We start from the raw sequence: 14,628 nt of genomic DNA, 5'->3' as shown, positions 1-14,628 counted from the left end.
GATTTAAAAGGTGGTGGTTGCGTGGGGTTGCAGGTGATAGGTGCAGTAAGAGAAAGTTTCACTGAACTCTTGACGAAGGGACGATTTAAACTTCTTCAGGGAAGGAATTCCATTATTCACATCACTGGTGGTATAGAACGTGACAAGAAGCACCGATTCCTATGGAACGCCTGGATGAACCAGCAGCCAAACGGAAAAGGCCACCCCTTTACTCCCACTCTGGTTCCTGCCAGTCAGCCAATCTTCTGTCCGTGATAGTATCTTTCCTATAATATAACATGGTTTTTTACAAAATCTAGTTTCGGGGCCTTACGTGAAAATCAGGTAAACAACATCCATTAACTCTCCTTTGTCTATCCTGCCTGTTATTAACTCAAAGAATTCCAACAGAATTAAGGAAACCATACTGACTTCGATTATTTTATCGTGATTCTAATTAATAAAAAGTCATCTGAATATTTTCAATGTATGTAACAGAGGCAAAGAATTCACTTTTCGGAAAATGCTGTTCTCATAAAGACTATAGTTCGTCCAGCGTTTGAACTACAATCCCAGAATGCTCATAGTCCTTGCGCATGCGGACTGATGACCGCGGGTTAACGCTTCAAAATGGCGGTAGTTTTGAGAAAGGTTTAGGAGGGTTGGGAAAATCGTTAAACGCCTTTCCGAGTGCCTGCTGGTTAGGTGGCGGCTACGGGCTCGCATCAGAAAAGTTACGGAGAATTAAGGGTAATGATTTAATGCTCAAATTGTATTAAGCATGGAATGTGGTAGTGCAAATAGGTTTGTTTTGATGATGAAAATGTCTCTTTTTGTTTCTTTTTACCCTGATTGATAGTAATTTTTGTTAACTGTATTTTCTAAATATTCCAGCCTTGAAGTTTAGTTGATATTTGTTGATGTCATGAGGAATATTCGCAGATTTTAGACCGGAGAGAGATCTTGAAGTTGTGTGTTTATGTAACAAGTTGGATGGAAAAGCTGGACAATCAGAGCCGGCCATCTGTGAAAGACCAAAAACTTCACTGCTGAAAAATATTTGATGGCCAGATATAACTACAACATTGCAAAAAAGGCAAAAAAAAAACCAAAAACCCACACACGTCAAACAAGTTTACGACTGCTGGAAGTCTAAACTATGAGAAAGATTGCTGGAAATACTAAGATTGGGAACAGGTCCGACTTCATTACTTCCAGCGGTTCAGTTTTTAAATACGATTTGCAGATTGGGATCCTTTGTTACTGACGTTATTTATGTAGACGTATTTTTTTTAAAAAAACTTCCTTTCATGAATGTTTTGAAATGGTGTGTTGGGTTGCTTAAGGACTAGAAAAGCAAAACACCATGGTTGTAGAAATCCTGCTCAAGACAGGTTTTGAAGGGGGGAAATATGGAGAGAATTTCCTTGTAGGCGAAGCTAGGACTAGGGTCACTTTTTAAAAAGTTTTTTTCCCCCCAGTGAGGTTTTAGAGTCCTAAGAGCTTTTTTAAAGGGGGAGGAGGAATTTGAGTTTTTCAATATTAAAGTGAAGAAATGCAAGTCTTTTTGGGTGGGGAAATGTAAGCAGGAATATGAAGTTGAGAATCACAAGTGATTCCAGAATAACGCATACAAAGTGCTGGAGGAACTCAGCAGGTCAGACAGCATCTGTGGAAAGGAATAAACAATCGAAGTTTCTGGTCTGAAAACCTACCCATTCACTTCCCCCCTCGCCTCTACACCTGCTAATCTATTCGGGTTGGCTATTGTATCTGGTGCTCGCAGTGTGGCCTCCTTTACATTGGAGTATAGATTGGGGGGACTGATTTGTCGAGCATCTTCACTCCATCCATAACAAGCAAGCTTTCCCAGTGGCCATTCGTTTTAATTCCACTCCCCATTCCCATTCTGATATGTCAGTCTATGGCAGCCTCTACTGCACAATGAGGCCACTCTCATGTTAGAGGAACAACGCCTCATATTCCATCCAATCTGAAGGCATGAACATTGATTTCTCTAACATCTACTAATTTTCCCCTCCCCCTTCCCTCTTCCACTCCCTAGTCTGGCTCCTCTGTTACCTCATCTATTCTCCTCACTTACCTGTTACCTTCTTTGGGCTGAGACCCTTCATAGTCCTGATGAAAGGTCTCGGGCCGAAACGTCGACTGTTTATTCTTTTCCACAGATGCTGCCTGACCTGCTGAGTTCCTTCAGCATTTAGTGTGTGTTGATTTGGATTTCCAGAATCTGCAGATTTTCTTGTGTTTGTCACCTCCTGGTGCCCTTCCTCCTTCCCTTTCTCTCATGCTCCAGTCTCCTCTCCTATCAGCTTCCTTCTTCCTCCTATCACCTCCCAGCTTATCTCTTCAACATCTGTTCCTCACCTGCCTGGCTTTACCTATCACCTCCTTGTACTCTTTCCCTTTCCTTTCCAGTCCTGATGAAGGATCTTGGCCTGAAATGTTGACTGTTTATTCCTTTCCATAGATGCTGCCCGACCTGCTAAGTTTCCCCAGCACTTTTTTAAATATGAAATTAATGTCACAGTCACAGTACTTGTGATCTTACTAAAGCACAACAAACTTAATGGTCTATGTTTTTGTATGAAATAGCACCTGCTAGAGATACCGTGGTTAGCCATCATAAGTGGAGATGAAGGCTGTTTTATAAAACTATGAATGAGATCTATGACTTTCTAAAAAGATATATTCAGGATTAAAAAAAAAACAAGTCAAGCTAACTCTTATTAAATCATTGGAGCTGGAGCATAGTGGTCCTGTTGGGCAGCACTTTGCCAGAAACAATTAACAGGGGTTCAGGGAAATCAGCAGAGGGGGGAATGAAAATCATGGGACTTCTTCCCTGAGGCTAGCATGGATTTTTGCTGTTGTATGATATATGGGTTATTTATAAGGAAATTACTAAAATGGCACAAGAGATTTATAAAAAAAATCTAGAAAGATTAGAAGCTAGAATAATTCATATTGGAAGAGTTAAAGGGTAAATTTGATTAAAAAATATTTACATATATAATATAAATTTTTATTTGTGTGCCACATGCTCTTTTTTTTCCACAGTGGAGCCCAAAAAAACAGGGAAAATTGTAAAGCATGTTAAAACTACAAATTCAAAAACTGAAATGTAAGCATTTCAAAAGTACTCATCCCCTTTTGCTCGGTATTTAGTTGAACCATCTCTCGCAGCTGTTACAGATAAGTCTCTATTGGCTTTGCACAAATTGATGAGGCAAGATTTGCCCATTCCTTTTTGCTCAGGCTGTACTAGGTTTATTGGAGAGCGGCAGTGGACAGCATCTTGCGGTCTTGCCAGAGATGTTTGGTTAGGTTGGGAAGGTCAGGACCTGGGCCACTTAAGGACATCAATTTTCCTCATTTGAAGCCACTTCATGGTTGTTCTGGCAGACTGCTTAGGGTCATTGCCCTGTTAAAAGACACACTTCCTCCCCAGTTTAAGCTATCTGCCACAGGCTATCAGGTTTTTATCCAGGATCTTTCTGTACAGTTGGCCCTCCTTATCTGCGAATTCCGCATGCATGAATTCAACCAACCGCGAATCGCAAAAACCCGGAGTGCTCTTCCAGCACTTGTTGTTTGAGCATGTACAGACTTTTATTTCTTGTCATTATTCCCTAAACAATGCAGTATAACAACTATTTTACATAGCATTTACATTGTATTAGGTATTATAAGTAATCTAGAGATGATTTAAAGTATACAGGAGGATGTGCATGGGTTATCGTGGATTGGGATCGAAAAAAATTGGAAGTTCTCTTATTCAATAAGTCGGAACAGGTACATCTGGTATTATTTAGCGTTAGTTAGTCAAACGTTTGTCTTAGTATATAGTATATGTTTTACCTTTCTATGCATATAAAACACTTAAGAATGTATGTTTCAGCGCTGGGCTCGGGAACGTCTTCCGGAGCTCAGTCCAGTGACAGACTGCTATTGAGTGTGTTCTCCACCGTGCTGGGTTGATGTGAGGAGCAAAAACCCAAAACCCAATAATTAAACCACTGCGTTGCTTAGTAATAATTGTAGCTTTCATCGGGACACAGCCTTTCTCACTTTATCCATTAAAATTGTTCCGATCGTTGACCAGCTGTAGCCTAACTCTTTTCCAATGACCAATGGTGTTTCACCTCTTTCCGATTGCTTTATTATTTCCACTTTATTTTCAATCGCGATCGTGATTATTTTCGTGAACAGAAACACTGTGGATTCAGATCTCTGCCGCTGGGTCCTAATGTCCACCGCACTGAGTCAGGTTAAATAAGGTCTGAGGTTCCGCTGGGTCCTAAGATCCACCACATTGAGACAGGTTGAATAAGGGACTTGAACATCCACAAATTTTGGTATCAGCGAGGGGTCCTGGAACCAATCCCTCGTGGATAACGAGGGCCGACTGTATTTAGCAGCATTCATCTTCTCATCAATCCAGACCAGATTTCCAGTCCCTGCTGCTGAAAAGCATCCTCAGAGCATGATGTAATCCCCACTATACTTTACAGTAGGGATGGTGTTACCTGGCTGGTGTGCAGTATTAAATTTATACCACGTACCATTAGTATTGAAGCCAAAAATTCCCACTTTTCTCTCATCCAACCACAAGACCTTCGTCCACATCTTTACAGTATCCTCTAAGCAATATTTTGTAAAATATATATAGGCAAGGATATACTTTTTTAAAAGTAGTACTTGTGTAAATCTAATACTGTGCATCAGCCAGTTAATACCATCCCTACTGTAAAGTATGGTAGAGGTAGGTCATGTTCTGGGGATGCTTTTCAGCAGCAGGGACTGGAAATCTGGTCAGGATTGTTGGGAAGATGAATGCTGCTAAATACAGAGAGATCAATCCTGGATAAAAACCTGCTACCCTCTGCCAGAAAGCTTAAACTGGGGAGGAAGTTCATCTTCCAGCAGGACAGCTGCTCAAAGCACACTGCCAGAGCAACCGTGGACTGGCTTCAAATGAAGAAAATTGATACCTCTCAGTAGCTCAGTAAGAGGCCTGACCTAACCTGATTGAACATCTTTGGCAATACCATAAGATTGCTGTCCACTGCCGCTCGCCAACTAACTTGGCCTAGCTTGAGCAATTTTGCAAGGAGGAATGGGCAAATCTTGCTCCACCACGTTGTGCAAAGCCAATAGAGACTTATTCAGAAAAACTCCTGCCTGTAATAGCTGCGAGGGGTAGTTTAACTGAACAAGAAGAAGAAAGCCCGTAACTCTGAGTGGAGTCATCGGGATGCCGTTGCGATGGCGTTTTTTTTTTTTAGCAGGCTTTTACGAGGCTGAGATGCTAGCTTGATGCTCAATCCAGCACGGATAGAAAGCATGCAAGAGAGCTGGCTGGATTCAAACTCGGGAGCCTTCGCTCCGAAGTCCAGTGCTGATGCCACTACACCACCAACTGGTCAGTACTGAGCAAATGGGATCAATATTATTGAAGTGCTGACATATCACTTCTTGAATTTTTCACACTTTACAATTTTCGCTGTTTTTTGGGCTCTACTGTGAGGGGGGAAAGGAGCATGTGATTTGCAAATACAAATTCTCAGTTAAATTGATCAAAATCCCTGGTTGTTTTTCAAGGCATGTATATACAGTATAAGAGAGAATTCACTGCTATACCACTAGTGCTTTTTCAGTTTCTTTAAGAAATTGACAAGTGTTTTTTTAAATTAGATTTTCTAAATCTAGTGTGTTTTGAGAATGACCAGAGAAAGATAATTTAGTCTGGTTGAGGAGTCTATCTCAAATGATTAACAATTTCAAATCCTCAACTTCAGTGCTAACAGGGGCATGCTGGTGAATAAGAATGGGTTATGAAGTTGGTTTTGTGAGCTCTTGGGAACTGGATTTCTTGGGGCTTGAGGAAGTAGGTAGTGAATAGTGAGGGGTGTGGGTCTATCAGGTAAGTGCCTTATACAGAACTGCTATTAACTAGTTCCTCTCCAAGAAACATCATATAACCATATAACAATTACAGTACAGAAACAGGCCATCTCGGCCCTTCTAGTCCGTGCCAAATGCTTACTCTCACCTAGTCCCACTGGCCCGCACTCAGACCATAATGCTCCATTCCTTTCCTGTCCATATACTTATTCAATTTTACTTTAAATGACAATACTGAACCTGCCCCTACCACTGCTACTGGAAGCTCTATCAAATATAGTTGCAGCATTTATTAAGAATGAAACAATGTTTCAGGTTAATGTAATTTCTGTATTTTTAAAAGATCTGTAGTGCTTTTTTACCTCATTATTCTTTGCACTATTTTTTGTGTTTACAGTAATGTTTTTGCACACTTCTGCTTGCACAAAACAACATATTTCACATCATACAAGTCCATGATAATAAATCTGTTCTTTATTCAGCATGAGATAAAACATCTAAGTTACTTGTCTGAAATTTTCAGAATGGTTTTTGAAGCTTGGTTTGGATTTTAATTTTGGATTGATGAGTATACTTTAACTTTTGCAGGTAATTATTTCTCCTTGTGCAAAATAGTGAAATGCTTCAAAGGAAGATCTGAAGTTTTCTGCATGATCCGGGTAGTTTGATGGAGACTTCTGAAATGTCTACGATTGTTAATAATCCGGGGCAAAATTTCTTGGCTGAGTGGACAACAAATGTTACTCGTGCAGGAGTAATATTGAATCCTCCATTTTGCTTCAGTGATGTGTACAGCTCTCTTCAGGAGTGCAGAAGTACAAATGACTCATTCAGTACTGAGTTTGCTCCACTTCAATACTCAAACAACAGCAGCTGCTTCAGCTTAGATTCCCTTTTGGAGGCAGACACACAGAAAGGATCTGAACAACCTGGTTTTGATAAGAATGGTTCATTGTCTTCAGATCTTCACTCAGATTCTTCCCAAAATGGTTTATTATCGTGTAACAATGTGGCAGGGAAGCAAGCCACTGAGAAAATTGTTTATAACATTGCACTTGTGCAAAGACTTGAACAGGTTTGTACATTAAAATCTATTTAATCCATAGCTGTACATTGCTGGAAAATGTGGGCAGAGAAATATCAGTTGGAATTTAATCTGAATGAGTGAGGTGTGGCACTTGAGGTATCAGATATAAAAGGAGAGTCTTGCAGTAAGAAGCATTAGAGCATTGATGTACTCGGATTGCAAGTCCATAGCTCCCTGAAGGAGGCAACATAAGTAGACTGAGTGGCAAAGAAGGCATATGGCATGCTTGTCTTCACTGATCAGGGTGTTTAGTTTAAAAAGTCAGACACCATATTGACACAAAATGCTGGAGGAACTCTGCAGAACTGGCCTGATAAAGGATCTTGGCCTGAAGCATTGTCTATTCCCTTTCACAGAATGCTGTCTGACCTCCAGCATTTTGCATGTGTTGCTTTGGAGTATTGTGTGCAGTTCTGCTCACTGGATTGCAGGAAGTATGAAGAGGCTCTGGAAAGGGTGCATAAGAAAATTGCCGGGAGGTGACATAAACTCGGAGTGTTATTTCTTGAGCGTGCCAAGAGCTGATGGGTAACCTGATAGAAGTACATATGGTTATGAGAAACATAGACAAGGTAGATAGTCAGCCCTTTCTCCATGGTGGAAATGTCAAATATTAGAGTGCATAACTTTAAGGTGAGAGGGGAAAGTTTAAAGGAGATTTAAGTGGCAAGTTTTTTTTGTGCAGAGAGTGGTAGGTGGCTGAAACACACTGCTGGGGGAAGGTATTTGGATACATGAGAAGGCAGGGAATGGAGGGATATAGACCACACGCAGGCAGATGTGCAGTTTAATTTGGCATTATGGTCTATATCCTACAATGCACAGAAATGCAGTATAGCACAGGAACAAAGATGAACATATTATGTTAGGAAATGACTTTCTGTAGCTCTGTCCTCTTTAGCTATAACTTTGAAGTATGAGTCATTGTTGCTCATGCTTAAAAATCCCATACTGAAAGTGTGACATTGTGATGCCATTTTTCTGTTGATACCCAGTGAAGGTCCTGTCCAGTGTCGTGATTATTGAAAAACTCTGACAATGCTAGAAGATCCCATCAACATCTAAGTCAATGATTGTCTCACAACTGGTGTAACTAAAATGAGTGATTATTTATCTGATTGGTATATGTATGCAAATTAGCTGTCAAATATTCTGTACTACAGCAAGTGCTGTCTGTAAAATGTTGTCCATAAAGAATTTTGGTGTAACTTGTCACAAAAGGTGCTTTTTTCATGTTCTTTTTCTGTTTCTCTGGAACAATTTCTGTTAACATATGATCATGGCAAGTAATCCTATTTACGGTAGTTATCCAACAGCTCTCTTAATTAACCATTATATTTATTCATATTGTTAAGAGTATTGAAATTTGTCGAAGTAAAGAGTGAAAGGAAAATGGAACAAAAGAAATGCTCAGTTGATCCAAAGAACTTTACAGCGCAGTGCAAAGTCATTATGAAATCCAGCACTTACTAAATCTATTTTCCAGTAAATATTCAGGTTACAAGCAGTCTGAAGGTGGTGGTATTGGAAATAAGTGTGCTGGATGCCGATTGCACTATTATTAATTCATATGTATTAATCAATATTTGTTGGAGCAAGTGATCTATTTCATATTTTCTGACAATTCTGCTTTTCTGCTCTTTTAATTTCTTTCCTTGCTTTTCACTCAATTAAATTTAATTTCCTAATCTTTTAGGACAATCTTCAACCAGATTACTACAATCATAGGCAGTCAATTATTTAAAGTTAATAGCAATAAATTTCTTGTGCCTTCAATATTTCAAACAATGGTAATTAGATGCTAATTTGTAATTCTTTGAAGTTAAAAGAGTGGCAACAGGAAAGGCAAGAGCAACTGAAGAAGCAACATCTAGAGCAGCTCCAGCAACTGGTAAATGAGCAACAAACACTACTGGGTCTTATTGGTACACAAGGATATGCAGGTAGGGAAAAAAAGTTTTCACCTTATTATGTTTATTTTTAGGTATGTTTTCCTTGGTTAATAATATTGATTGTTTTCAGAAACATCATTTGATTACTCAGCTTTGAATCTGCATTGCAATTAACTCTGGAATTTACCGTTAACAAAATAAATATTACAATGGAAAGAATGAACCTAATGTTCAATAAAATCAGTATATATGGTAATAGTTAATAATCCACTATACAAAATGATGATTAAGAGAAATTTCATAGGGTGCAGGTGTTTGGAATTCTTCATCATAAAGTGTTATAGAGGTGGAGTTACTGACTACATCAAGGTGGAGATTGTCTGACATTTAAACAAAGGAACTGGGTAATATGGGTGGTGGCCAAAAGATGTTAAGGCAAAGACTGGATCAAAAATTTTTGTATTCATTAGTGGATTTGATTTGAGTGTTTATCTAGGTACCTGAATTCGCTGTTGAACAACAATAAACAATGGCAGGCTTTCAGTTTCCACCTACAATGTCATATTTTGATTAAAAGGTTTCAGTAGACTGTATCTGTATTTTATGTTTTTTCAGTTTTATGCATGGTATAAAAACAATCAGCATTGTGGACATGTTAGATTTTGATCAGTGCCAATCTCGGCAAACTCATCAATGTATTTTTCTTCTTTGTGAACATTCAGCAGGCTGGTTGCAGGAATTTAAGAAAAGGCATGGCATTAAATTTTTAAAGCATCTGCTGATCACAATTACCTTCAATTTTCAGTTCTTTGTGATAGATCTCTGCTTATTTCATGATCAACATGCCGTTATTCATACCGGCATATGTTCAAAGTTCATAAGTTCAATGTAAATTTTTTTATCAAAGCACATGTCTGTCACCATATACAACCCTGAGCTTCATTTTTCTATGGGCATACTCAGCAAATCTGTAGAATAGTAACTAACAGGATCAATGAAAGATCAACCAGAGTGCAGAAGACAAGCTGTACAAATACGAGTATAAATGAATAGCAATAAATAACGAGAACATGAGATAAAGAGTCCGTAAAGTGAGATCATTGGTTGTGAGAACACCTCAATAATGGGGCAAGTGTGTATCCCCTTTTATTCAAAGGCCTGTTGGTTGCAGGGTTTTAACTGTTCTTGTACCTGGTGGTGCAAGTCCAGAGTGTCTTGTACTTTCTACCTGATGGCAGCAACGAGAAGAGAGCATGGCCTGGGTGGTGGGGATCTCTGATGGATGCTGCTTTCCAGTGACAATGCTTTGTGTAAATGTGCTCAATGGTTGGGAGGGCTTTACTTGTGATGTGCTGGGCCGAGTCCACTACCTTTTGTAGGATCTTCCCTTCAAAGTGCCGTGATGCAGCCAGTCAATACACTCTCCAGTACACATCTATAGAAGTTTGTCAAAGTTTTAGATGCTTTCTTCTCAATTGCACTTAGGTGCTGGGTCAAGGACAGATCCTCTGAAATAGATAGTCCAATACTGATGAGCTGACTCATTCAGTATATATTTGGGATATTCATTTTTCACTTTATGCAGTGTTTTTCTATTTTTCATCACCTTCTGTTTGTTACATATGTGAGGTCTCTTCTCAGAACTATCTGCAGTGCCCAGAGATCTGCGCATCACCTGGGAACCCTACCAGCACCTTGTGGAGTTTTCCATTTGTGACTTGTCAGCATTTAAAAAAAAAAAAGATTTCAGAGGTTTTCGGATTTTGGAGTTTCAGATGAGGGGTATTCAACCTGGGCAACAAAAATACTATACAATTAGTGATTGGAAGCTGTTGAGCAATATGTCTATTTCATAAAACCATTGCAGCTGGCATATTCAATCAGCTGAGACAATGTTGCAGGCCTGTTATTTTTAGTACTGCTGGACTATAAACACCTACAAATCTTCTAATCAGATTGCTGTTAAACCACTGACTGAAATCTAAGATACTAAGATATTTGGGGAAAACAACCTATTTTAACGAAAACCCAGTATTTTAAGCCAACGAACATCTGTACGCAATATGAGCTGGAGCAAACAAAACCCTTCCTCTGTTGTGATGAAGTTGTCCCTAGCTGCACAAGTGTTCTTTTTAGGATCACAACCAATAATTCTAGCAATGATTTAAATCTAACATCACTAGGATGATTTAACTGTTAATATATTTTTTCAGAAAGTGCTTGAATATTCCCATTATAACAGTGAGTACTAATATTCTTGTTTTGGTAAACATTTGCAATTTGTAAAGGAAGCTAATATTCTTTAACAATTAGACTTTCTTGTTTTGAATGCCAGCAAAATTGAATAAATGCTATAGTGGCATCAGGATTACAAAATAGATTTGGCATTATTGAAGGGTGGAGATGATGGTGGTTTTCAGCTGGAGAAAGGATGAAGTATTTATTATGTACTTTATTAATGTACCTTAATTGGTAAAGAGCACTATTTCAAAATTTCAATGTTGTAAACAATGAAGTCTGTGATCACCAAGATGAGATAGGTAGATTGGTGGAATGAGTAGTATAAAATTTAATACAATTCAGTTTTGAGTGAGGTCTGAGGAAACTTAATAGAATAAGTGTAATTCCAAATTGAATGCAGAATCAAAAGAGAACCGAGTGTACGTTAAGTTTTGTTATCTTTGAGGAATGGGGCCATGGGTAACAATTAGCACTTCTCCTTTGGGCCTAACATATCCCAAAATGAGCAAAAAAAAGCTTAGTAATGTTCTTAAAGTATTACTATACATTTGTAAGCACCCAAAAGTGAGCTCAATGATGATTACTGGTTTAACTATTATAATTAGTTGCAATTATTTTAGTCTTCTCGCCTTTAGAAGTGATAAGTTCACATTTGAATCTATAGTAAAAGTAATTCTCAAGAATAAGATAGCATTTTTCTTTAGATGAAACTTCTGTTTTTTATAACAGATCTTGAACACTGTCTCCACAACAGCAAATTCATAGTTCTTTTTATTGTTATCTGTTCTGATGTTTGAATTGCATGATCTTTCATGTGATGTCCAATTATCTATACATCTTTCTATTTGGTGCTTGCCGTAGCCTTTTGAATTCATCTTAGATGTGACTGGAAATAGATAAATAATCCACTGCATGGGTAATTTGAATGAGGTAGATCTGGAATGAATAGCTCTACTATTTCGAAGTGTTAGCATTTCAGTTAATCTATTTTATAGGGTATTATCTACCTATGAAATAGATCTATTAAGCCAAGTGATGCAAATAATAGAGATCCTTCTTCATTTAGTGCATTAAGCACTAGCGTCTAAATATATGATGATGATTTGCAAATTGATGTTTGCTGATTAGCTTTTCTAGTAGACTGACTTAAGTTCTTGCTGTTCAGTCATTACTTTCCTAAGGCTCAATCCCTTGAATAATGGAAAAAAAACAGAATCCTTTAACCAATTTATTAAACACAATATTTCTAGATTTTCCAGATATCTTGTATAATTTGTATTATGGATTCTTTTTAAGTTTTTCTGTTTGCACTGGCAGTAGGTAATGTAGAGAAGCATTGAATTCTATTGGAAAGCTGAGGTGATGATGGTGCATACTTCTGTTCAAATAATTCTTGTTAACTTAAATTTTTCATAATCTTTGTTTGATTTAAGTGAAGGCAAGCAACAGATGGAATACATAAATTACAGTTGGACAGCACATTAAAGATCATGTTCATGTAATTTAAAAATCAAAACGTAGTGAGAAAAAATATCTAAATTTCTAATCTTCTGTTCTTTGAGTGTTATAATCAGAATAAACATTACTTAACCTTCTTGCTCTTTTTATTTTAGAAACTTTAAGTAGCTTAGATGACGTTGAAAAAAAAAATCCAGTTAAAGTAGTTCTGCAACAAGATGGACATGTGGCACAAGAGAATCCTGTCCTTGAGGGTAAGCAAGTATACCAATCATTAGCCTTAAAGTTTGGCAATAAATACTTATTGCCCCAAGATGTGTAATTTATCTTCTTGCGTACTTGGTACTCGTCAATTGGTTCAAAATGTTGGTAATTAAGTTAGAATGGTATTTCTGCCTTAAGAATAAATACATGATGCTTAATACTAACATTTAAGTACAAGTACATGGTTTTTAAAAAAAACTAACATTGCATATACTCACCAAATACATTTGTATAAATTTTTTTGAAGGTGAGACTGGAGTTCACATCGAAGACAGTGCTGCATCAACATGTTCAACAGAACCTTTAAATGAACATCAAAATAATAAAGATTCTACAAGGACAACATCTGTTCAAAGCCCACCTGAAAAATCTTATTCTTATGATGCACCATCGTTTACAACTCTAGAAGAAAGGTAAATGAAAACTTGAGAGAACCTGCCAAGTTTAAAATGAAAAACAATATTGTTAGTCATGTTAACAAACTGCCTGCCCTAAGCTTAGTTTTCAATGCAAATATAAAATTATTAATAGTTGTGCATTATTTGAGGAGCATAATTAAACTATTTTCAGTATCGTAAGCAGACATAAAACCTCTCCAAATTATGAACCTCGCTTTTTAAATTTGAAAATGCAACAATTCTATGAATATTATTTCTCTCTACTAGACCCATCAAGCCTGGTGTAACTGGAGAAAAGGAAACCTTTGAAGAATTCCTGGAGAAGCAGATGAAAATAGAAGAACAGAGACTGCAACAACAACTTGAACAGAAACAGTTATCGGTTTGTGTTTGAAACAATAAATTTAGCATTCATAAAATGTAATTTTTGTGATACCATAATTAATGTCACAGGAACAACAGCTGAATCTTGAATAATTTATTATTATTTCAAAGTTAGATGCACTCTGATTATCACATAATTCTGCAAAAGGTTTTTAGTAAGCTTGGCAAGCTATTGTGCCGCAGATTCAGTTCACTTACTCAGGAAACTATTTAGAGAATGGGATATCATAGCAATGTCTCAATGAATGCAGAGTAACTTCCCCAGAAAATTAAGCAGTTTTTGGGTAGTTAATATATTACATTCACGGAGCTCAACAGATATTTACAGAAAAATAATCACAAAACTTGATTGATAGGGACATGATTACTTTCAATCAGTTTTGCTTTCACTTGTCACCACATGCAGCTTTAAACTGTCCAAGCGATTAGATTGGGAAACTTGTTATGCTTCTTTGCTTAAAAACTTGCCTTTTACTAGAAAATTTGGGTTCAAGTTGCAGTGTCCAGTAGGTGAATATAGCACAATTAGAGACATCATCTTTCATGATTAAAAATGTTAAACCTAAAACCCAATTGATTCTCGGGTCACCATTGAACACAAGCTGACCATATATCAGTGAAAAACATTTGTGTGCTTCTTTCAATGTCCATGCTAACATTTAAGCCTAGGTGATAAGGTTATCTGATCATTATTGTGCTGGTATTTAAGGAACATAGACTGGCTTTCCTGAAGAGCTTCAGCCAATGTTTTCCCTTAGGCAGTTTAGACAGCCCCTTCCAAACCCATGACTTTGAAATACTTTGTTGTTCCTTTCTTTTTTGCTGAATTAAAGTTCAAAGTAAAGTGGAATAGTTGCAGCACTGTCAGGAACTTTCAGGTTGTCAGCTTAGTGCTGTCTCATCAAAGGCAATTCAGAATGCCCAAATAAATCCTGATCTTTCTGGTGGTACCTTCATCTCTTGAATGTAAAATATTAAAATTAGACAAATGTTGATG

At 37.6% G+C, this 14,628-nt stretch overlaps 1 protein-coding gene across 2 annotated transcripts in view; it reads left to right on the top strand.

Annotated features, from left to right (window-relative positions):
- The first annotated feature begins 597 nt into the window (after positions 1-597).
- cpap (centrosome assembly and centriole elongation protein) overlaps positions 598-14,628 on the top strand; it is a 48,518-nt gene continuing 34,487 nt past the window's right edge. The window contains exons 1-7 of one of the 2 annotated variants that reach the window (XM_073043672.1): positions 598-729; positions 5,289-5,425; positions 6,496-6,982; positions 8,817-8,937; positions 12,741-12,839; positions 13,097-13,262; positions 13,515-13,629. In XM_073043672.1, the coding sequence (XP_072899773.1) occupies positions 6,575-6,982; positions 8,817-8,937; positions 12,741-12,839; positions 13,097-13,262; positions 13,515-13,629 (909 nt within the window). In that variant the 5' untranslated portion in view covers positions 598-729; positions 5,289-5,425; positions 6,496-6,574. The remainder of the gene's footprint in view (positions 730-5,288; positions 5,426-6,495; positions 6,983-8,816; positions 8,938-12,740; positions 12,840-13,096; positions 13,263-13,514; positions 13,630-14,628) is intronic. The other variant, XM_073043671.1, reaches the window with a different exon arrangement.

This window comes from Hemitrygon akajei, chromosome 4 (genome assembly GCF_048418815.1).
Source record: "Hemitrygon akajei chromosome 4, sHemAka1.3, whole genome shotgun sequence".
NCBI lineage: Eukaryota > Metazoa > Chordata > Chondrichthyes > Myliobatiformes > Dasyatidae > Hemitrygon > Hemitrygon akajei.
This window is presented reverse-complemented; position numbering and strand designations above follow the sequence as displayed.